The sequence below is a fragment of the Hipposideros armiger genome, unplaced genomic scaffold (assembly GCF_001890085.2).
Source record: "Hipposideros armiger isolate ML-2016 unplaced genomic scaffold, ASM189008v1 scaffold_188, whole genome shotgun sequence".
In the NCBI taxonomy this organism is placed as follows: domain Eukaryota; kingdom Metazoa; phylum Chordata; class Mammalia; order Chiroptera; family Hipposideridae; genus Hipposideros; species Hipposideros armiger.
Genome location: NW_017731538.1, coordinates 2153075 through 2177536, shown reverse-complemented (window position 1 = coordinate 2177536; position 24462 = coordinate 2153075). Strand labels below are relative to the sequence as shown.

Below are 24462 nucleotides of genomic sequence, written 5' to 3'. Positions count from 1 at the left end.
TTGCAAAACTGCCTCATGACTTTTCCGACAACCCAATAAAATTCTAAAACTAACACAAAAGGAAGAGGCTGAGTACACCAATAACTGATGAAGAAATTGGAAGAGAACTTGGAGGTGAGGATGAAGGGAAAATTCTCAGTGTTTGTGGTTAATTCTTTCAAAATATCAATGACCAATAGAGATGGGTAGGCAGTCACTAGCCAATATACTCCTCGAAGCTACTATGCTCTTGAGACTAAAGTCATGTAAAGAGCAGAATTAAAAATCAGAAGCTATAGACCTACTTCACTCTGGCATATCATCGTGAAGAATTGAAAGACAATACTGATAGATTATTACTTTAAAGGAGAGTCATGACAAAAGGGTTCTAGGGTCAGATGAACCTGGATTCAAAGCCTGGCTCTACACTGGTTCCACACATTGGAACTGCACCTAACTGCTAACCTTCCTGCCACTCAATTTCCTCTTCTATAAATGGGAAACATGGGGCTAAAGGATTATCGAGAAAACATACAGAAAAATTCATATAATGCCTTACAAATAGTATATAATAGTGGAAGAGGAATAATTATGGCATGTTCACAAAAGGTAAAAACATACTGTGATTAAGGTAGGTTTGTCACAGAATGGAAGAACAGCCTAGCAAATTGAAAATTATTAACTATAGTAGTCCACAAAAAGAGATTAAATCACAATAATTGTATGTTCATATCAATAGATGCTAAAATGGCATTTGAAAAGTCCAACATCCATTAAAATATTAAAAGTAGACAGCTATATACATATCTATTTAAGGCCAAAAGTCAACATGGCACTTAAGAGATATTAAAGGCCTTTTAAATACAAATAGGAGCCAAACAAAGATACTCATTTTTACCATTATTATTAATATGACATCGTACTGGTTGTTCTTGCCAGTGAACAAGGAGGCCATAGAAATAATAGGATAGTAATCAGAAGAAAAATGCAAAAACATGTTGCTTTCTGCAGGCAAAATATTAGTGATTACTTATGTAATCCAATGAATTGTGGATAAAGCTATTGGAAATAAACCATGTAGTTGCAATACAAGTGAATAAAAGATTAATAGCGTTTTAGTATAGTAAGTATAACCTGGCAGAAAACATGATGAAAACTGCAAATCTCACTCATAATAAGAACAAAAGTATAAAATAATCCAAAGAATTAACTTTATGAAGGGTATACAAGAAAGAAATGTCAAAGCTTTAGTGGGGGAAAGGAGTTCATTTAGAAAAAATGAAAATTTGTTCAAGCCTCAGTGTTTATAGAAATTGCATATATGTTTACACCAGGAAACATGACCTGTGCAAATGCACCCCCCATTATTAAAGGGTATTCTCTTAGCTGACATTCCAGAATCCCTTAACATGCAAGCAATGAATGTGTTCTGGGTAGGATGAGAGCCCCCCAGGCCTGGTAAAGGGAGAAGGGAATTAGAGGCCTTAGGAACAAGGATTGAATTGGCATCTGAGTTTACCCACAGACCCAGAGAAGAGACAGTCCCACTCAGGATATCTCCAGGTCCTATGAGCAATGGGATGGAAAGCCCTATTTCAGGGGTCAGGGGGAAGGGAGGGGATTCTGAGTAAGTCAAAGAAGGTGGCGGTGCAGTGGGGATGCAGGCGAAATCCGATAGTGATAACTGACTTTATTGTATTGGGCTGTCGGAAAAGTTACGACGTATTTTTTTCTATGTTTTTTGTTGCAAAAATACGTCATGACTTTTCCGACAACCCAATATTTGCGAATTTTGCTGTTTTATGTTATTAAAGTAATAAGTGTACAGAGTCTAAGAATCTATTTCTGAAGATGTGGCCATATCATTCAGGGTGCCACAGGCAACAGATGTCATAATCAAACAGGCAGGAGAGGAGAGTCTGACAAAGGAGCAATTTGGCAGGGTTAGGGAAGGCAGGAAGGCAGAGCCCTTGCAGGGACAAGCTTTCAATGAAAGAGTGATCCAGAAAGAAAGCTTCTCTGTCTCCTTCTGGACTCGGGGCTGAACAAACCTGGTCTCCCCTGAGAATTTATAACCATGGGTCTGGATTTGACATTGCACCACTGTTTTGTAGCTTTGTGTTGCTCTAAAGAGGTTCCATGCCACTCAGTTCCTAATCCTTTATTACCTGTTTTTCTGGATGCTGTTAGGGGTGTCCCTATCCCTGTTCTTCTAAAATTTCAAGGTAATACATCTTTTTCATTCATTGTGCTGAGCACTTGGCCACCTTTTACGTCATTTCTGAGGTTATTCCCATATTTGTACAATGAATTGGTGTGGTCCGCATGCACTACCCCCTCTGCAGGTTTTAGGGTTCACTTTCCTTGCTCTGCAAGACAGTTGCCACTTGTCCATCTGTTTTCTGTCTCCCAGATTCTGGTGATATCTCTGGTTTGGGGTAGCCTTCTTTTCTCTTTTCTTGTCTTTGTGGGTTTCTATCTTTTTTATTCATCTAGTGTTATCTTTGTGGGATTTGAGGGAAGATCAGAGATGAATGTATGTGTTCAACCTGCCATGTTTAACTGGAACACCAGATGACTGATTGTGTTCTCTACTCCAGTGAGCTGTTGCCAAAAGACTTCCCAGAAGGGTGGGGGGAAGGGAGGAGGAAAACGGGGAGGAAGCTAATTATTTCTCTTTTGTCCCTTCCGAAATGTCATGATACACCGAAATGGTGCTTGGTACGAAATTCTGTTTCCTGGTGACATGCTCTATTTGTGGCTCACTCTGGTGAAGGCACAGGTGGGAGGCTCTGATGGGTACAATTACTCAGCTTGGGGAGGGTTTTCCCAGTGATGGTAAAAAGGAGTGGGATTATTGTTTGTTGAATGTTTAATTTTGTTTCTGAAGTTAGATCAAGAGAAGACGCCCTGTGGTTCATACGTGGCTCATCACTGTCCTAGGCAACCTATTGTCCCAAGGAAAACCCATCAATCATCTTACTCATGAATGGGAAGAAACTAAGCAAGCTAAATATTATAAGGCTAACAATTCTTCCCAACATAATCTGGGTATTTAATGCAATCCCACTTAAAATTCTGACAGAATCCTTTATAGAACTTGATTATATGATTTAATAATCATATATAAAAATATTGGGTTGTCAGAAGAGTCATGACGTATTTTGTCTATGTTTTTCATTGCAAAAATGCGTTATGACTTTTCCGACAACCCAATAGAAAGACAATATTGAGGAATATTTTAAAAAGGAAGGGTACCTCTATTTCCAAGCCAGAAACCTGGCTTGTCAGCTTTGATGCTTCTCTCTCTCACGCCTCCATATCCAAGCCATGGCTGAATCTACCTCTAAAAGATCTCAAATCCATCCATTCTCTCTAGCACCAAATCCACTGTGTTCTCTGAGTTACCATCATCATTGTGATATCCTCCTAACCCATCTTCCCACATATCACCAGCTCCATCCAATGTGCTCTCCACTCAGCAGCCACATAAAGTCCTATCTCTCCCCTTCCCTAACCTCCTCAGTGGCTTTTCATGGCTCATCTCCCTCCCCTCTCTCCTTTACTCATTTTGTAACTGCTTCTCATTCATTCATTTAGTCACTCATTCAACGCTGCTGATTGAGAGGTTTTCAATGTGCCAGACAATGAGCTAGGTCCTGGGGAGATAATAAGCAAAGTCAGACTTGATGCTTGCCAGCACCCTAGTGGTTAAAAGGCAAAGGACAATAAACATAAAAAAAGATTCAAGTGTGTTAATAATTGAAACAATGCCAATTTAAAATAATAAGATTTTTTTTTAAACCCAAAACATTACTTGACAAAACCTAAACAAAAAATGTTAAATTGAACACTCAGGAGGCTGGGAGAAACAAATGTATTTATTTGTTCTTGGTAACATAGTGAATCAGTACAAATGTTTTGGAGAAGAATCTGGCAAAAAATTTCAAGAGCGAAAAAAAAGTCCGTATGCTTTGATACAGCAGTCTTACTCTTGGGATATTATTTCAAGGAAATAATTCAAAGGAAGTAGGAAGGTGGAGGAAGACTTTATGTACAAAGTTTTGTTACTGCAGTGCTTTTTATGTTAGCAAAAGACCTGACCACCTAAATGTTCAATAAAAGAACAGTTAGGTAAGCAGTTAAGAGCAAACTGATGTAATAAATTGTGACCATGGAAACAAAATCCAATGCAAAAAGTAGGACACAATGTGTTCACATGTGATGTAGACACCCTGTATACAGATGAATATACAAAGAAATGAAAGTAGTTGTCAAGTGTGAGAGTGGGGGTCTTTCACGTGATTGGATTTAATGATTAATAATTTTTTAAATTAAGTGACCTAATGAAAACAATGGCTGAAATTCATTGTAAAATTAATTTTGAGTCTGTAGACTATATGTCCCTGTGGCCCCATTTGTATTTGAGGCAGTGTTCTCAAATACAAAAAATAACTAGCTCCTGGAAAAAATGTTTTGTTTCATTTTGTTTTTTTGTCAATATGTATTTGTTAAATGGTTTTAAACCTTTATCAAAAACGTGGGTAGTTATGCAGTTTACATTGTCCAGGGAGATGACCGAGTCTCTCTGGGGTACAAGCATTTGGGAAAAACCCAGGAGCTGTGTTCACAGTGAGACTCAGCATCTGTTAGGCAACTCCCAGCCCCTGGCAAAGACTGGGTGTGTCTCCAGCCCCTGGGACACCCCTATGCAGTATCACTGCCCAGTCACCGTGTTCCTATAAGGAACACGTGCTCCTGGACAGCTGATGGGCACTGCAGACCCACAGTGCTGAAGACAGATACTGGGGGTGTGCGCTGGTGGTGGTGGTGGTTCTAATACCCCAGGGTTCTGGAACTCTGTTCAGGCTTGCAAATCCAGACATCTTTCTGACTTCTAAGTCAGGCTCTCCACAGAGTAGGTGTTTGTACAGTGGGACAAAGCTGTTCAGAATTCGGTATCAGTTGAGTCTGTGGTGGTACAGCAGGGCCTTATTAAAAGATGCTTTGTGTATAAAGTATTTAATTTTACTGCAGAGGAGAGAAGACAGCCTCATGACAGCCCCCAGAGGAGGGTATAAGGGACGCAGGAGATCTAAGCTTTGATGGTGGTTCTGATGCTCTCTGGCTGTGTGATCTCAGCCCTTCTTTGTACTTCAGGTTTTTTTTCTACTTATAACATTAGGAGGTAAAATCTTATGTGATCCAGCCTTAACATGGATTTCTAAAAAGTACTCAGTTGGGAGTGTTTTAAAAGGATTTCAGTTTTTCCAGATGGCCAGGAGGGATTAAGGGCATTACAATAGAAAGGGAATGTCAGAGGCCAGTTAGGCCACAGTCCTGCTTGCCTTATCTCACCGCAAAGTCCACCCAAGAGAGAGGGGTGTCATGGATGCAGAGTGCTCTGTTCCTCCAAACAGCATGTGGAACAACCCATTTTGCATAATGGTTGAGAAGAGTCATGTGCAGCCACCACAAGGGATGGCTGAAAGCAGAAGGGTGTTGCCCAATCCTCCACGGAGAGTCCAATGTGAGTCCTCAAGGGCAAGCTACCCAAAGAGAACTTCAGGACAGACACCCTAGGTTGCTACCTTATCTTTATCCTATTGCAGAGATTCTCAAAGTGTGGTCTACAAGACCCCTCGGGGCTCTGAGGCCCTTTCAGGCGGCCTGTGAGGTGATAACTATTTTCATAGTAATACTAAGATATCATTTGCCTTTTGCATTGTGTTGACATTAACACTGATGGTGCAAAAGCAAGGAAAGTAAGGCTACTGGCACTTAGTGCAGATCAAGGCAGTGGTTTTGAACTGAATTAGCAGTCAGTGTATTCCTCACTGCCAGGAACTCACAGTAAACAACAACCAAAAAGGTCAGTTTCGCTTAAGAATGTCCTTCAGGAAACCATAACAAGTATTCATTTTATTAAATTGCTGTACCTTTGAGTACACACCTTTTTTATTATACTGTGTGACTAATTGGGAAATATGCATAAAGCACTTCAGCTATACACCAAAGTACTATGGTTGTCTTAAATAAAAGCACTTGTGCAATAGTTTGAGGGACAAGCTAGACTGGACACTTTTATTTTCATGAAACATCATTTTTACTTGAAAGAACAAACGACAGACAAATTATGGTCATTTAAACTGCATACATTTTCTCAAAAATGAAGTGAGCCTGTCACTTCAAGGAAAACAGCTGACAGCATTTGCTGTCAATGATAAAATGTGAGCTTTCCAGCAAAACTTAGAATTTTGGAACACTTGTATCTGTCAATATGAAGTTTATAGCGTTCCAATACTTAAACGCTTTTCTGACAAGATTGGAAGTGATACTAATGAATGTGACTTTGATATTATATAATGACACATCTCAGCATGTGAATCATCTGCATAACTCAGTACACCAGTATTTTCCAAATGACCGGTGTATGATGTTACACAATCATTCATTTATAAAAATCAATTCAAAGTGCAAAGTAAAGCAATGCATTTTAATGTAACGATACAAGATCATGGATATGGTTTCGTATTCCACATTGTAATTATCCTTTCAGAAAGCACAGTAGTCCCCTCTTATCTGAGGTTTTGTCTCTCTGTGGTTTAAGTTTCCTGAGGTCAACCACAGTCTGAAAATATTGAATGAAAAATTCCGGAAATAAACAGTTCATAAGTTTTAAATTGCACACCATTCTGAGTAGTGTGATGAAATCTCCCTCCGTCTTGTTCTGGAAGTGAATCATCCCTTTGTCCAGCATATCCATCCTGTACACACTACTTGCCTGTCATCACTTAGTAGCCATCTTGGGCATCAGATCAACTGTCGCAGTATCACAGTGCTTGTGTTCACGTCACCCTTATTCTACTTAGTAAGGGCCCCAAAGTGCAAGAGTAGTGATGCTGGCAAGTTGGATGTGCCAAAGTGAAGGCGTAAAGTGCTTCCTTTAAGTGAAAAGGTGAAAGTTCTCAATAAAGAAAGAGTAAAAAATCATATGCTGAGGTTGCCAAGATCTATTGTACGAACGAATCTTCTCTTGGTAAAATTGTGAAGAAAAAAGAAATTCATGCTAGTTTTGCTGTCCCATTTCAAACTACAAAAGCTATGTCCACAGTAAATGATAAGTGCTTAGTTAAAATGGAAAGGCATTAAATTTTATCATGGGTACATACGTAGGGTTCAGTACTATCGGCAGTTTCAGGCATCCCCTGGGGTCTTGGAATGTATCCTTCTCATATAAGGAGAGACTACTGTACCATTTGTAGAGTTTGGGTGTACTATCAAAGATGATTATCTGTAATTGTCTGAAAGTTTATTAAAATATTCTTCCCTTTTCCAATTATATATCTGTGTGACATAGAATTCCCTTCACATACTCTAACCAAAAAAATAAACCACAGCAGGTGAACGCAGGGGCAAATATGAGAATCTAGGTGTTTTCTATTAAGCCAGATATTAAAGAGATTTGTAAAAATGTAAAACAATGATGTCCTTTTCACTACATTTCTTTTGTTTTGGACAATACAGTCATTTTCATAAAATATGTTACGTTAACATGTGATGTTTATTATCACTAATTCATTGTATGTTACTTTTTAAAATTAATAAGTAATATTTTAAAATTTCTGTTTTAATTTTTGATATGGTGAATATTAAGAGATACAATCCACATAAACAAAAGCATGTTGGGGCCTTGAAATAATTTTTAAGGATGTACAAGGGGCCTTGAAATGAAAAAGCTTTAGAACTGCTTCTCCGAGATCCTTGCAGAGAAGCGGTGTTTTGGATTAGTGAGTGATGAGGAGACGGGGACTCCATGTTTATCATTTTGCACTATTCTCAGGAAGCGTCATGGCTTAATTGAGCTCAATGGTAAAAGTTGGTTTTCAAGACACAATCATCCCTGGAGAGGCAAAAGAGAGTCATCTATTCCCTAAGATTGGTAGAAATCACTTTTGAAGAGATCACATCTTTACAGCCCTGATTAGACCCTCTCTGGCCCTTCCAACTGGCTCCGGTCTCCTCCATGTGCAACCCCACGCTTTTCCCTCCAAGAACGATCTGATCCACATGTCCTGCTCAGTGTTGGTCATGATGACGAGACGTGCGCCGGAAATCTGCCTCCCAGGCCGCAGCAAATGCCACTCAGAGTTCAACAATCAGTACCCAGTACTTGGAAGGCACCAGGGATCTCTGGGCACTAAGCATTAAAAAATGAGCATGTCATGGCTTTTGTCCTGGAGAACTGCTTTGTCTAATGGGGAAAAAAGACTACTGAAGAAATAATTACAGTACGGTACAATAAATGCTCTTGGTACATAGTGACCAAATTTTTCCAACCAAATATTAAGACACACTCTGACATCTGACAATGGAACCATTCTGGGGCATCTGGGACACATGTCTGCTGTATTTATTAAGAAACCCCCAACAACAGCACAGGAATTTTGTATAGATTTGTCCTTGATTTGGCCCAAAGACCCAGAAATAATGGTCTGTACCTTCTTTTTATTTTACTTTTTTAATTTTTAAGTTTTTTAATTCTGGGAAATAACAGTGTCAGAATAGAAAAGATCAAGACACTCCTCAGGATTACAAAAGATGAGTAATGGGCCCCTTACATTTTATTTCCTCGGGGTTAGTGGATGGGAGGCAGTTACTGGAGGAAATGTTTTCCGTCATACTTGTTCCAAGTGGTTTCCCTCCCAGGCAGATAGTCTAAGTTTGTTCATTCAGGTCTCCCACACCAGCTGACGCAGATCAAGCCGAATCCCAGAGCCAGAAGAATGAGCTAGTAAGAGGCTTCTAAGAGCTCAAGCCTTAATTACATGCGGGTAAAATTAAACAACAGGGCTCTTGATCTGCCAAGAAATGTCAGAGTCCCCTTTGTGGGGGCCGTTTGGGGACCGCAGGACTTCTCTTCTGGACAGGGTCTTCTTAAGTCCCAACCACGTACCCTTTCTTTGTTTCCCCGTCCTTTTGGGGCTGACTCAATTCCCTCTTTTTAATCTTTTTCTCCCAGCTCCACAGTTCTTTCCCAGCTGTGGCTATTCCACAGTGAAATGAAGAAGAAAAAAACCACGTACAGAAAAAGCATGCTCAGTGCCACACACAGAAATCCTGCCACCCACAGTTAGCGGCAATGGGTAACACTGGGTCTGAAAGGCAACCCGAACGAAAGGCAGGGCCAGGGGCCTGAAAACCCCCTTGGGAATCTTGGATCCACTCCTTACATTTGACTGTGGGCAAATCACGACAGTTCTCTGATCTCCACTGAGCTCATCCACAAACATAGGTTATTATAAGGATTAAATAACATAATGTGTAAAAACGCTTGGTGCACAGTAATTGCACTATTCATCGTTATCAACTCCACACCTTTTTGTGTGATTATTTTATTAGCGTCTCTCTCCACACTAATCTCTGAGCTGTGTGAGAACTTGGGTTGTGTCTTTTTTTGTTCATTATCTCTGGAGTTTAGCACAGTGCCTGGCATATGCTACGCATTTGTTGAGACAACTGTATGACAAAAGGGAGTCGGCAGAGTCCCCATTAAGAATCCACTCCAAAATAGCAAGTCTGGGGTCTCCTGACAGCGCTCATGGATTGGCCATCTGGAGCATGGTATCTGGAATCAGTGGGGGAAGGGTGTGCTGATGGTTACCAGTGTCTGCTGTGGTTGAGCATGTTGAATATTTGTTGACCTTGGTCTGTGGCGTCAAGAGCAGTTCCCTTTGCCAGCTATTTCTAGCACAAGGACATCCATTGGATAGAGCCACTTGAGGAGGACTGAGGTTACCAAATGTTGGACCTGAAGATAAGCAGCATGACCTCAGGAATATTTTTATAAATGACAGATAAGAAAATACTTAGAACAATGCTATGCAAAGAAGCTGGAAGCATACCACTAGTATATCTTGATGAATTCACTTCCTGGGAATGTGCATTTCATGAATCATTTGGCAAGAGCAAGCTGACCTAACTTACTTCAGCTAGTGTATTCCACAACCAGACAGAGCTTTACAACGCACTTCTCCCAACCCATAAAGTAGCTATTCTACTCACGAGGATAATCCTTTGGGTGCGTCTTCTCAGACCAGTTCCCATAAAATGTGAGTCTGTACTTGGCAGTTCCACAGGCACAGCAGTCTAAGATCGGTTTGTCAGTCACCCCATCAAATGTGGAATCTGAAAGTCAGGGAAGGCACCAAGTTAGGACGCAGATGTGGGTCTTGGTTTCATCCTGTCCGTCATGCTTGGGAAAAGGAGATGAAGTGAAGTTTTCATTGATTAATAACACCCAGAACCAGGTCAGTACTTAGGCTAGCAAGGATTTTGTATACCTCTAAGCATGGTAAATATATCCTACAATCAATCAATCAATCAATCCATCAATCAATATCAGAACTTTGCTCTAATATGGTGAGGAGACCTGTGGGACTGATAAGGAAGAATATTTGAAATGGAGGCTTTCTTGGGATACTAGGGATAAAATTTACTCAGTTACCCATTCTGGGCCTGAGTTTCTTTCCCCACCCCGCCCACAACACAATTTCTCCACCAAACTTTAAGAGTAATATACTTGTGTGTGTTTCCTCTAAGAAATATCCCCTGGGCCCAAATTGCCAGGACTAGAAGGGGAAACTTTGAAGGAGAGAAATGAGAACAAGAAGACATAGAAAGCAATAAAGGACTGCTGAAAATTATTATTATTATTATTATTTTTTAGCTGAGCCATTCTGCCACCTGTTGGCAGCTCAGGGGCAGCTCAGCTCGGGCTGGGAATCGAACTGGCAACCCTGTTGCTCAGAGTGCGCACTCTTGAGTGAGCTCTTAACCAACTGAGCCACTTGGCCATCCCTGAAAGTTATTTTTTTTAAAAAAAGATATACCTATATAGTCACATCACTTCTTATCAGCCTTTCAGAGACTTAACTGGGAGGGGTAGAGATCTAGGACTATGTTCATAAGTTCAGGTTTACTTCTGAGCATAGAAACAGCCAGGAAATACTTAAGATTCCCCCATTTTTAGCTGTGAATAGCTGATAAGTGGAGAAAGAGAGATTACATGAATAAATTGAGTATTTCCGATTGTCAAGCCCGCATCCCTAACTGTGCATTGTTGCCTGTAGTCTGTTCTGCTTCCTGCAAGACGAAAACAATGACTAAGGATGCAACTTGCTTCAATTGCTTTATCTTCAGTTCTTCTAGCAGTATTAACAAATGTTCTTTCTTTTTTTTTTTTCTCAAATTGAACATTTATTCTTAAACATTATATAAAGAACAGTGACAAGGAGTATAAAAATCTTCTGGGTGTAAGGAAGAACACTTTACAAGTCTTTCATATGGAATACACTGGGTTCATTTAGTTTGAATATGCAAAATCAGTGATAAATGAAGTGAATTCTGGGCTTTAGGATGGAGAAAAAAGGATGGGATATTGTAATAACGACTACATCATACAGAGTCCTTGTATGTGCTGATCTCTTTGCATATATTGCTAGGATTGTCCTAGCAACCCTTGGAAGTAAGTACTTCAGTTACCTCATTTTACAGATCAGTAAACAGAGGCAGGTTAGGTGACCAGCCCAAGGTCACAGCGTTAGTGAGCGAGGCAGGCAGAACAGAAGCTCAGGTCTTTTTGAGTCTAGAGTCCATGCTCTTAAATCTCCATCCTATATCACTCCAGGAAAGACTTTTGCTGGATAGGTCTGCATAAACACCAATGAGACAATTTTTGTGTGCGTGTTTCTCTTTTTGCTTGTTCAAAGGAAGAATGGTGCATTTAAAACATTACCTCCCTACACAGCTCCAGGATTTCTAAACAGGCCTGAGGAAGAGGTCTGAAAACACCCAAAATGGAAATCATTGTGTGGCTACTGTTTTGTCCACTTGGAAGCGGCAGCCAGAGCACTGTCTGTGTTTGCAGCAGGCTCCCCACTGCCTTCCGTGTGTGAAACTCAGGTCTGATTCCTGTGTGAGCCACTCTGATAGTGAAGGGATGAGCCCTGTTGAATATATTTCTGGGAAGGGAGTGGAAATCAATGACTCCTGAAGATCTGTTTTCTTTTTACATTTCCATTATGACCAACTATGTTGTAAAAAAACTAAATTAGTTTTGAAAAAGGGATTCATAGCTAAGAGATACATGCTGGGCTTGCAATGGTAACGACCAGGCATTGTCAAATGAGGCAGCCGTAATCTCTCAAGGAACCAAAATAAGGCGAATTGGTGGCTTTACCTTATCAAAAGGGCTTTTAGGTATAGATAGTAAACTAAAGATATATCGAGGAGTTCAAGGCAATACACGTATAAGAAACCATTTGGACTTGAAAAGAAAATAAGCCTCCATTTAAAAAATCAATTTCTAAGTATGAAGCTAAAAAAAAGACATACGGTTTCCTGCTGAGAAAATGCCCATTGAAAATGAACTAGGTTTTCATAGGGCAGTGATAACAAGTGTTAACTTACCCCTTTTTCTTCTAACCCCAGGAGGGCCTGCCAAACACAGGTGACATCCGGCCCTCAGGCTGGGCAACACCTCCTGAGTTGCCCACTTCTCCCCATTTCTACTCTCAACCCATCAGCTTCCTTTGTAGCTCTCATCCTTTATTTTTCATTCCTCTTCCCTTTTTCTTCTTTTTCTCATGCTCCCCTTTCTGCCACATTTTCCTCTCTTCTTGGCTTTGCCCTTCCTCGTTCCCTCTCCTTGTCTCTCTCCCTAATTGTTTGTGACATGGCATTAAAGCGAGCATGAGGATGCATTATGTTCACTATAGGTCACCTTTTTAAATATTTTATGTTTCTCTGCTCCTAATTGTAACTTAATGTTTTACGTTTCTTTTTAAAAATAATGATTGCCATTGCTTTTTATCAGTGCAGATCTTAATTTTCCCCCTATGGATTAACAGCTTCAACTGGGGGAAAATAGCACATACTTGTTTCTCTCTCCCGTTCCTTGATGGATTTGATTTGACTCACTAAGGAAGCAAAGAATTAAAGCAAGGAAGTAAAGACCTTAATGAAAGAGCTAGATACAATTAAGTAGGCATACACATTTAAGAAAAGTCCCTTTGCTCTATGCTTATAAATTAAAGACTTTCTTAATGTGATCTGATTGCTAATTGATCAATTTCCTTGTGGGTCTGCTGTTAGAGGATCATCTACGACTGTACCTAATAATCCTACAGCCCAGGTCCTGCTGGGCTTTTTTTTCTGTCCCCAAGGTTGTCATTAGGAAGTGGTCTTTTTACACAGATGCACACTTAGTCATTTTGATAGGACCTCTGCTTCAGAAGTGATCACCAATAGAGATTGCAATGCCATTTCACTGGCACTGTACCTGCAGAATTTTAGCATGTTCATAACTTAGACAAGGCTTTCACACATCAGAATTGAGGCTTTGGGAAGTGTACTTTAGTTAATGATTGCTGTCAATACATGGGCATGTCAGGGAAGGGTCTCCCAAGAACCTTCAGATCTGGAAAATAAAGCTGTCCTCTGATAGTCAAACTAACAAAACCATACCCTAGTGCTTGTGATTAACCAACTGCGGGTGTAGACCAAAAGGTGGCCTGTACATGTGTAATCCAGAACACCCACAACGCTAACCCACAGGACCTTGGCGTTATCTCATATGGGCAGGGCAGGAATGGGATTGCTCTTTAGGGACCAAGACTTTCAACAGTTGAGATGTTCCCCGTTTGGAGAAAGTCTGAGTGAACTTGTGGACAATTAACTACAGGAAAAGAAAGCCCTGAAGTCACATGGGGTGACACCTACCTGGAAGCTGATCAGGGCCCCGGACCCCAGGTTCCAGCTCACTGGCTCTTTTGGCAGGTATGGCCCTAGTCCAGTGTATCCGACTCTCTTCCCTTTTGCTCTTTCCATAGTCACCGTGCAATCCTCCACATAGGACCTAGCTCTGCACTAGCTCGTCTGTAGGGAGACCTATGCTTTAGTATGCTTTGATCTACCAAAGGTAACGGCGCAAGCTACTGAATTGGGAGGTAGTCCCTTTGATAGAAAGGAAGTGATTATGGGCATTGGCTCTTAGATTCAGACCCTGCCTTCTACCACTATCTGTATGATGTTGAGCAAGCCATTGAAACTTTTTGTGCCTCAGGCACTCATCAATAAAATAGGGATGGATGTAATAGTTTTTACCATATACGGTTGTGCAGATTACATGATCAAGGTATGTGAATTGCTTAGAATAGTGCCTGGCCTGTAGCAAGCACCCCAAAATATTAGCTATTATTATAATTTCCCCATAAGACCTTTATCAACCTTTCTTTTTCTTAGTAATTTATGATTTGCTAGAATTGGAGAGGATTAGTTTTTCTCTAAATGCTAATTGCTCTAAATGCAAATAAAATTGTTCAGAAATGAATAGAAATGAGATGGTTAAGATGTATAATTATAGAACATTTTCTATTTTTACTTAGTTCTTTAATACTTCTAAACACATTCAGATGTTTAAGGTCTTAATTTTTTATGGCAGATAAATAAACACGCTTTTGGTTAACAATAGCTATCACTTATATATAGCATTTACTGTGTGCCGAGGAGGTGCGTTACTATTGCACATACATTGTCACATGGCTATGAAGGCCAGAGGCAGGATTTGAATCCTGGCCTTTACACTGACCTCCCCAGTCTCCTAGGTTTCTGTGAGCTTTGTTAGAATGCCTTCTTCAACCCATGGAGAGAGTGATGATGGGCTTGCAAATCTAGGGAGCAGGTCGTTGACTGTGGTGAAATCACAAGGTCAATGCCCTCTTGTCAACCCCATCTCCCTGTGGTCTTCCCTGGAGAAAAATCCCCCCATATTGCCTGAGTGCCACACAACTCCTGCTGGTGATTATTCTGGAAAACCATGACAGACTTTTTAAAGGTACACAACTGTGCATTGCTTAATTAAGTCCTATGAATTATTCCGAAGAACTTCTTCAGAATAATCACTGTTTCACAAAAATAAAAAGACGACACCAATATAAGGTACATTATCTCGTATCCAGGGAATCAAGCTGGGTAATTAGAGCTTAAGGCGGATCCAATTATCCACAGCACACAGCCAGATTAAAAATTGGAGCTACGTGAGGAAGCAGAACCCGGAGGAGCTCAGAAAGCCCAATCATTTTAATTCCTGAGGCCAGGTGTTTGGACGGAATGAGCTACTGTTCATTTATCTGGCCCTCCCCTACCCACATACTCTTACCTTGTTCACAAAGCTTCTTGGTCAGAGAGCCCTCATCTTGAAAATAAATGATGCGTTTCTGTACGATGCTGGCCCTGTAGGGAAAGAAGATCGAGTGTAGTGATGAGGAAGGCAGATTTGGGGGGATGTCAGGTCCTTGTTTGGCCACCCATGGTTGTGTGGCTTTGGGTCAGTCACCCCAACTCTCTGTGCCTCAGTTTCTTCATTGGAAAATTGGCATGCTTCATAATATCTACCTTATGGGATTGCTGTGAAAACTAAATAAGGAAAGGTATGTTGGGAGCTTAGCGCATACCTAGGAACCACTTACTAAATATATTAGCGATTGTGTTGGTGGTGGTGGCGCTACCATTATTAAGAAAGTAAACTAACAGTATTTTCAATTACTTTTCTCAATGGTTCATTTTACTCTAGTTTTGTATCAAGCTATCGAGGCCATTTATAGATCAACCAAATTCAAATGAGAGAAGCATGTCAAATCCTCTTTCTGAAGGGGGGAAAAGAATTTTAAAATATATTTTGATTTGTTCTGAAAATGTCATTCTATATCTTTCCTGAAAGTCTAGACAAAACTGTCTCCTACGTCCTGACCAAAGACAACTTCAGCTGTTATATCTCTCTCTTAAACATGTCAAACACAGGATCTTAACATTTGGAAAGAATATTTTGAGGTTGAAAAATGACTTACTTCTGGCCAGCACATATTTTTCTCTTTAACTAGGATTGCACAGGCAGGCTACTTCTGCTTTAACCCATCTTGCTGTTTATTTTTAGATGGCCTTGCAGAAGTCAAACCCTGAAACCCAGTGTTCCGGTAATTTCAAAGTCTACAACACTTAACACTGAGACAGTGCCAATGGATCACCAGCCTTTTTTATGGAATTTCTTCAGCAATGCTACTCAATCAAAAGGTAATTTTACTTTGATTTACCCTATTTAACAGATCAAGGGAGCCCTTGACTCCATCACAGCTGACTATACTGAATGAGTGATAGAGTTACATAATTTGCCTGGTGTCACATGATCTCACACCCAGGAATGGGGCCAAGTGTGCATGGCTCTGAAGAGTACAGAGGCAGTTTTCTCGATGGTCTGGGCCTAGGCCAAGATGACTTTCCAAAGAAACATCTATTCTACACCCTGTCTTGCACAAAAGAATAAAATTCAGACCAGCTTACATATGTCTTTTATAGTCTTTCCCCACCCAAGAGAGATGAGATGTTGAAATAAATTAATGAAATATGCTTCCTGTCTACACAAAGCTACTTTGATCATTTATCCATTTTGTTGACCATCAAGCAGAAAGTTTCCTCAGGCCAAAAGAACACTCTTGAGAACACTTACCCTCACCCCAAAGCCAGATAACATAGCCTCTTGTTAGCCAGAGTCTCATATCATCTACCACAGTGCTTTTCAGAGTGTTTCCCACCAAGAAGGGCCTCAGGGACCCCCGTGGAGGGCAAGGAGAAGGCCTAGTAGGAAGCATTCCAGGCCTACATTCCTGCTGCAACCAAAGGCTCCATTCTCATTTCAACCAAAGAGCCTCTTTCGCCATCTGTCTTCCTGTTGAATTTACTAGTATTATTTTCAACAGATCGTTGTTGGAGGCCTACTTAGTGGCCATGGACACGGTCATGAACAAGACAGATGGGGTCACTTCCCATTCTCAAAGTTTACAATATGGAAGTGGGGAGCATCGAACAACCAAATTCTCATGTAATCCTTTAACACAACTATTAAATGCTGAATGGAGAAGGCCACAGAGTGTGGGAGAATATAACACAGGGGGCCCTGAACAAGTTAGGAAAGGCTTTCCCCAGAAAAGATGGCTAAGCCTAGATTTGAAAGACAAGAAGCTAACTAGGCAACCGGGAGGGAGAAGCAGGAGAGGTCAGCCTTTGTGAAATGCTTGAGGGGGGGGGGCAGGGCTCACTGGAGAACCTGCAAATGGTAAGTCAGGGAGGTGGTGTGACACGAGCAGGAGAGTAGGCAGCACCGCATCACCTGCTGCCCTCGGGGAGATGGCATTTTACTCCAGGCTTGATGGGATAGCTTTGAAGAGTGTGTCCTGGGGAGTAAGACAATCAAATCTTCTCTTTTAAAAAAGCATTTGGGCCATAGAGTAAAAACAGGTTGGTGTGTAGTTGCAGTGTACAGAGTTCATACACAAATCAAATTTTGTTTCAATAAAATTCTTTTGACAAAATAGTTTAAAAATCCCTGATGTAAAGGATAAAATACAAACTTACCATAGTATTCAAGGCTTTTCATAAAATTTTCCCCAAACACCCCTCTGGCTTCATTTGTTGCCATTTTTTTCCCTTGCTCCTTGGGTCCTAGACTTTGAGGAGTTTATGCCCCTTGACCGAACACCTCTCCCACTCTAGCAGGGACTTGCCTGTTTTACCTCCTTTCCCAGAATCTCGTAAAACTTGCCTTTGCTATTACCTATAATAAGTATTTTCAATTTTCTCCCGCCTGCTGTGAATATGAGAACAATGGCGAAGCCCATGATTTAAAAGCATGATCACCCTTAGAAAAATTAAATCATCCCCATATTTTCCAAAAATATGATTGTAAAAATTTGAGAGGCCAGACATGGAAAACATGTATTTCCTATAAGATGTTTCAGTTTCCTTCATTCCTTGTTTTATGATGTCTAAAGTGGCTCACTCCCTCATTCTGATAATAGTTGTAATCTCTGAGACCTTACACTGTGCCTGCTGGTTCCTGTGCTATAGAGACCCTTTAGGTACATTATCTTATATATCTTAGGCTTTGTATATATTATAGGTCCTCAAATTCCTCATCCCAAACCATTGGGCTAGATGTGTTTTTTACGTCTGAGTTTTTTTCAAATATTAGAAAGTTAAGATAGATCACTTAACATCCCTACAATCAAACACATAAATATTCTACAGCAAAATGTAAGAATATTTATACTAAGAGAGTAAATCAAAACTATAAATACCTCCATGTCAGTTTAGGTCAAGTTTGGCAAACTTAAAATGTTCCTGTTTTCAGAGAGATTAAGATGAAGGTTTGTGGCTATTTTCACCCTTACCCTCCTCCTGAAATGACTGAGATGCAGAGAAGGTAATAAGGTAACATGCCTAAGGTTTTGAAGTTCCTCCTTTGTACCTCCAAAGTCCTACCTCCAAAGTCCATGGTCTGTTTTATGCTCATAGTGGTTGTAAGGGTTAAAGATGATCACATACAAAAAATACAATTGCCCTGTGATTAAGCATCATTATGAAATGTAACCCCAAACTGATTTTCCTTGGATCTCTAGTAGCAATTCATGAGACACACTGTGGAGAGCTGAGATTTTGGTGGGTCTCCTTGGAGCATGGATTACGATCACCTGTGGCTCCCCATGACATTTGGATTTCAAACTCTGTGCAGATCAAATGTGGAATATAAAGGTTGTTCTGATCTGGCCCTGGTGCTCTGTCCTCATCTCTATTCAATCCTTCCTTAGTACCCTGTCTAAAGCCATATCCTATGTCTGTCTTCATGGTCTCATGCCCCTGGGCCTCTGTCCATGGGAGTCCTTCTGTCCTTCCTTGTGACTCCTCAACACCTCAGTCACTCACTCACTCACTCACTTACACACCTCAGTCACCTAACTCACACTGAACTAAGAAGCTACAGTAAAACCTTGGATTGTGAGTAACATGGTTTGCGAGTGTTCCACAAGACGAGCAAACATTTCTAATACATTTTAATGTGGTAAATGAACGATGTCTTGCAATACGAGTAGTTTGGTTCTGGAATGAATTATGCTCGCACACCAAGGCATTACTGTACTTTCTTCAGGTTGATTCCTTGACCAGGTGCTCTTCCTATGAGAGCACAGCCACAGCCTCTTGGGTTTCTCCTACCACAGCACTGGCTAACCTATATTGTAATTGCCTATTTACTTTTCTCTCTCCTGTGCTAGATTATAAGCTTCTTGAGAGCAGGAACTCTTTCTTACTTATTTCTATAAACAGTAGCATCACTGCAGTACTGGGATTCAAGGAGAAGAATCAGGGTTTGGGGAAAAGGAGAGAATTTGAGGTGTAGGATATGATGGTGATCTGTCTCATGGGTAGTTAGACACAGGGACCTGTAACTCAGAAGAGATGTGAAGGGTGGGGAGTGGATATGGGCATCACTGAGGCAGAAGTGAGTTGAAGCTTTTGGAGTGGCTGATGTCACCCAGAGAAAGTGTGCAGAGTGAGAAGTCAGGCTGAGCCCAGAACCCTGAGGAAGACCAACATTCACCTACAGATATGCCAGCAGAGACCTAGGTTTTGATACGCTTGGTTGCAGAAGATGTTGTTTTTATTCCCCATTTGGTTAACTCCTGAGAGAATTTTATATTCTGAGAAAACACATTTCACTTTGAGTCTGTTCACATCAAAAGTATAAAACTCAGCTGAGATTTATAAATCATATTATCGTTCAGAAAAATAATAGCTTTACAAGATGAGAAAGCTGTTAGTAAGAATTCCCTTAGCATTTCAAAATGACAAATTTCTCCCATTCTGTGTTGCAATTTGGCAGTCATGTTGCATAGCATTTATATACTGATATACTGAATGCTCTCTTATCATGAGTGAGTGTGTTAAGGGAATCTAAATTAAATTTCTCAGTGTGTTAGCTTCTCCAACTTTGGAATATTGAGGTTCTAAATAACTTATTAATCATTTCAAAAGTTTTCTTTTAAACCTGAAGTGGAACATTTCCAGAAACGCCATCCTGCATCTCTTGGATGCTTGGCCCTTTTCTGTCTGAAGGGTTTATTCATTTGCTGTTCTCCTTCCTTGGGGAATTTGCCTGTTGGAATGAAATTAGAATTTGCTAAGTTGTCGGTTTGCTGTCTAGTGCTGAAAGGGCCCGAGATCCCTGCTCTCACCGAAAACAGACAGGGAGATCTCAGAGATGAAAAGACTTGGCCATAAAATGACTTATGGCACATGCAATGGCACATGGATCCTCAGTTGCTGGGTCACTGCCGTGTGCAGATAATTCATGGAAGGTCCCTATTACATACACGTTGCATAAAGTAAATACTCAGTACATGGTAGCCATTATTGTTGCTGCTGTTAAATCATCAGCCCTTAACGAAGTACCTGGCACATAAACATATTTAATAAACAATTGCTATTGTTATGATTGATGTCAGGTCGGTCTCCTTCACTTGTGGAGGGAGGAGTGAGGGTGCTACCTTGGCCAGCTGCTTCAGGCAGAGATAATGAGTGGCCAACATGAAGCTCGGGTTTGTGGTCTCCAGACAATTTTTGCCAACCTTCTTCCCAATTCCAGTAAAATCTCTATTACTGAAAATTTCTTGGAATACTTTACAAAATTTGTCTATGATGTTTTCCATAGACGTGATCCAGTTTATAACCAGTATCATCTACTTCCTTCTACCAGGAAAGAACAACTCTGTGAGAGGACCCAGGAATAAAATATTAAAGTCATAGCAATGGTAGTATCATTAGGAAAAGAGGCTATCTGCCTTATTTTGCTCCACAAGGATGCCAAGTGCTCACCCGATCCTGGTTTCATGTTAACCAGCATAAATTTACAGAGGCTGGGTGCATTCCATGAGCCAGACTCTTACCAATCTTTCACATGGCTTTATGTGGATCTAAGGACATGGTGCTGTGTCTAGGAGTTAACAGACATCCTGGCAGCTCATGATAAAGTGCCCATGGAGAAAAACAAAAAAAGTGAAAGCTTATCTGTAGGTCTCTGTTTACAACACACACAAGAACTCCATGGCTGCCCAATAATATGGTCACAATCCATGCCTCACATCACAAAACTATTGATTCAAAGATGGGTATAGCCGTCTATCATGACTACAAAGAAGCAATTCTAGTAGCTGCCACGGGATTATTCCTGCTTAATTATCACTTATTCGTAAAACATTTATTAAGCACTTATTCTGTGACAGACATTTTGTTAGGAGCTGAAATTGCAAAGATGAATAAAAGATGTTGCCTTCCAGTAAGGAGCTCCTCGTGCAGTGAGGAAAACCAGAGAAACAGGAAAAGGAAACAGGAAATCAATGTTGAGCACAATAATGGAGGCGCCCCATAGGCAGAGGAGCAGTGACTACAGTTACTTACTTTGTCTTGGCAAAACTCTAAGAGGAGGCAAGATGGTGGCACTGAAGGTCTGAATCAGGAGAGGGGCAGTGAAAACAGACAATCTAAGAGACATGTTGTAGGAAAATTTATCAGGACTTAGTAACTTACTGGATCTTGGGTAGAAAGAGGAAGTTGAGTATAAGATACTTTAGTCACTTAACAACTAAGCATGCTTCTAAGTCCTTCACAAACATTAGCTTATTTAATTCTCCCAACAACCCCATGGAGTGGGCACTGCTATTATCCCCGCTTTACAGATGAGAAGAGCAAGACAGAAGGAGGTAAACAAACTGACTTCCCATACACAAACCCAATGACTAAAGGCAGGAATGATGATGCCAGGGACTGAAACAAAAGACAGAAAGGAAAAGGAAGAATTTCTTTTTTTAATTTTCTGGAATTTTTATTGAGGTACTTGTATATTCACATATAGTTATAAGAAATACTATAGAGAGAGTGTGCATTTTGCAGTTTTCCCCAATGATAACATTTTGCAAAACTTCAGTATAACATTATCATACAACCAGGATATTGACATTGATATAATCCACCAGGCTTGAGTCTAGTAACAAAATGGGGTAATAAGGATGGAAGAGAGCCAGAGAATGCCATTCTAAAGAAACTGTGCCTATGACAAGCTGCCAAACTCTAAGAGAGAACATTCCCAAGTGACTCTCGGAACAAACAGCATGTTAGAGTCCCAGTTGGAGAATCAGCTACAAGTGCTATGGTGACTCAGAGCCTGAAGGCCATCTCTGACAGGGATGAGGTGAAGTTGGGGGAATTGCTAATAAGAATGACATGAATCAGGATAAGATTTTTCTTGGAAAGATGGCACTGGAGCTGGACTTGGAGTCCACAAGGCTGAATCTGTAACCAATGACGGGCTCTTTGAAGCAGTTAGAGCTGCACACCAAAAAGAGTCCCTTGGTGGGCACACTATCCATGGGCCCTGGAAGCAACAGCATCTGCTCTGAGCAGACACCTGAATCAGAAGCATCAGCTCCACGTGGTGTACAGGTACACATGCGGCTTAGCTCATGACCAGAATCTGTCTAATATGTCACTCAGATTCTTCCGACTACAGTCCGTCCATTCCCAACCTGTAGTCATTGGATTTCTGGAGCTATTGATTCACATCATTAAACAAAGTTACATGTACAAAGCCCTGGTTCTAATTTTAATAAAAATTAGAGGAAAATTAGGTTTTGCACACTCAGTTTATTTCTTCTTAGAATGACCCTGAGGGTAACAAGCTTATTGTGGTTCCATTTTCTCTTGTTATTGTCCAATTTCAGAGCTCTTCTTTGTCATATAGCTTGTCAATACTATTACTCTAACATTTAAAATTTTACCCATCTCAAAATCCAATGGAAAATTAACAATGAGAAATTGATGTTTCATATTATAAGAGAGACATAAAAACAAAAGAATAAAACTGGATTATGTTTTAAAGAACTGATTTAGATGTGAGAGGCATTAAAATCAGAAAGACATTCATTTACTCATGTTTTTGTTTAACAGAGTAGGTGCCAAAAAGCTGTGTTAGGAATTGGAAGTACGAAGATGAATAAGACAGTGTGTGTGACACCAAATGGTTGACAGCCAGATGACAGAGATACATATAATCTCATGAATCAAAATAATGCATAGCAAGTACTACAGTCTACCCAATATCCATTTCTTCTATCTTCTATGCCTTCAGAAATCTCATTTTTGGGGGGTCTGGTACAAGGTAAGTCAATCATGATACTCCTGTTCTCACTTTCCAAGCCTTCCTTGCAGCTAGGGAATGGGAGTGTATGACCCATGTGGGCCCTCAGCAACGTAAGAGGAGGTTTGCAGGATGGAGGAGAGGCCTTCTGACACAGTTCTGCTTTTCAGACAACAGAAATTGACGACCCACCCTTGCCTGTACCTCTTTTTCCAGCCTTAGAAAGGGGCTTGGATTTGGTGGGTGGAGGCCATGTTGCACTTTGCTGGGACTTACCATGGGATGCAGAGTACAGGAACCTGTTTGCAATGATGAGGCAGAGAGCAGGCAGAACTGCAAATACACCCCAGTGAAAGAAATGTGGCTGAAAAGGGAAGGGGGTAGGGCAGGAGTTTTGCAGGAAAACACAAGCTAGGGAAATAACTTTTTTTCTCTAGAGAAGCCTTTCACATGCCCATATGCCGTGACTGAGGAAACAGTGGAAACCCATAGGGGTACCCGCCAGATCACTGGCTGGAAATTTGTCTCCTATTGGAAAAAAAAAATCTTAAATAAACTCACATGGACAAAATAAATAGACTAAAGGATGTAGTCCCAGCTGTGGAAGCTCTGACAGGTAGGCAATTCTGGGTAGCGAACAGGACCATTTCTCATTTCCAATTATTGTTTGAAACCATTCCATTTTTTTTTAAAGCATCTTTTGACCCTTAATGGGTTCTTCCCACTGGCTTAAATTTTCCATGGCATTTCTTAACCTTGCAAAGAGATATGAGCCGTGGGGGAAGGCAATATCTCACAATATATCTTTAGGCCAAAATATCTTTTTTCTCTTAAGAATACAAAAACATGAGGTTTTCTGTTTCTGAAAAAATTACTTCAAAAAAATATCAGCCGTAGCATGTTATTCAGCATTTTGCACCATGATTAATTGTACCTGGGGTATGACTTGTCAAGGGACAGTTAGGTTCACTGTTTTGATAATATTGTTATGCTCATGATTCTTCTGTATAATGTCTCATATAGTTAAGCTGCTGGTCGGTGCCTGCCTCACTTTCCCCTCTAACTTCTTCACATCTCTAAACCCTCAGCAGACCGTGAATGCCTGGAGCCCCAGGGCTGTGTCTTACTCTCATTGGACACCTGGAAACTAGCAGAGGATCTGGCCAAGGCTTCTGAACCCGGGGTTCATCATCTGGGGTCTGCAGACATGGTTCAGGGGGATGGAATTTTGTGTGATGTACACAAGTGCATATTTATGGTTAAGAGTTCATAGCTTTCGCTTGCTTCTCAAAAGGGTTCTTGACCTTGAAAAGCTTAAAAAAGCCACCTTTTAGGTCTAAAATAAATTATAGGAGATATGTGACATGGTGTGCCTGTCATTCCATTTAATAAAATATCCAACT

General features: G+C 40.6%; 1 protein-coding gene across 3 annotated transcripts in view; it reads right to left on the bottom strand.

The window, feature by feature from the left end:
- The window catches only part of SPON1 (spondin 1), a 253854-nt gene that overhangs the window by 139642 nt on the left and 89750 nt on the right, over positions 1-24462 (bottom strand). For all 3 annotated transcript variants that reach the window (XM_019652852.1, XM_019652850.1, XM_019652851.1), the window contains exons 5-6: positions 15200-15273; positions 10045-10167 (exon numbers count right to left, since the gene is read on the bottom strand). In XM_019652852.1, the coding sequence (XP_019508397.1) occupies positions 10045-10167; positions 15200-15273 (197 nt within the window). The remainder of the gene's footprint in view (positions 1-10044; positions 10168-15199; positions 15274-24462) is intronic.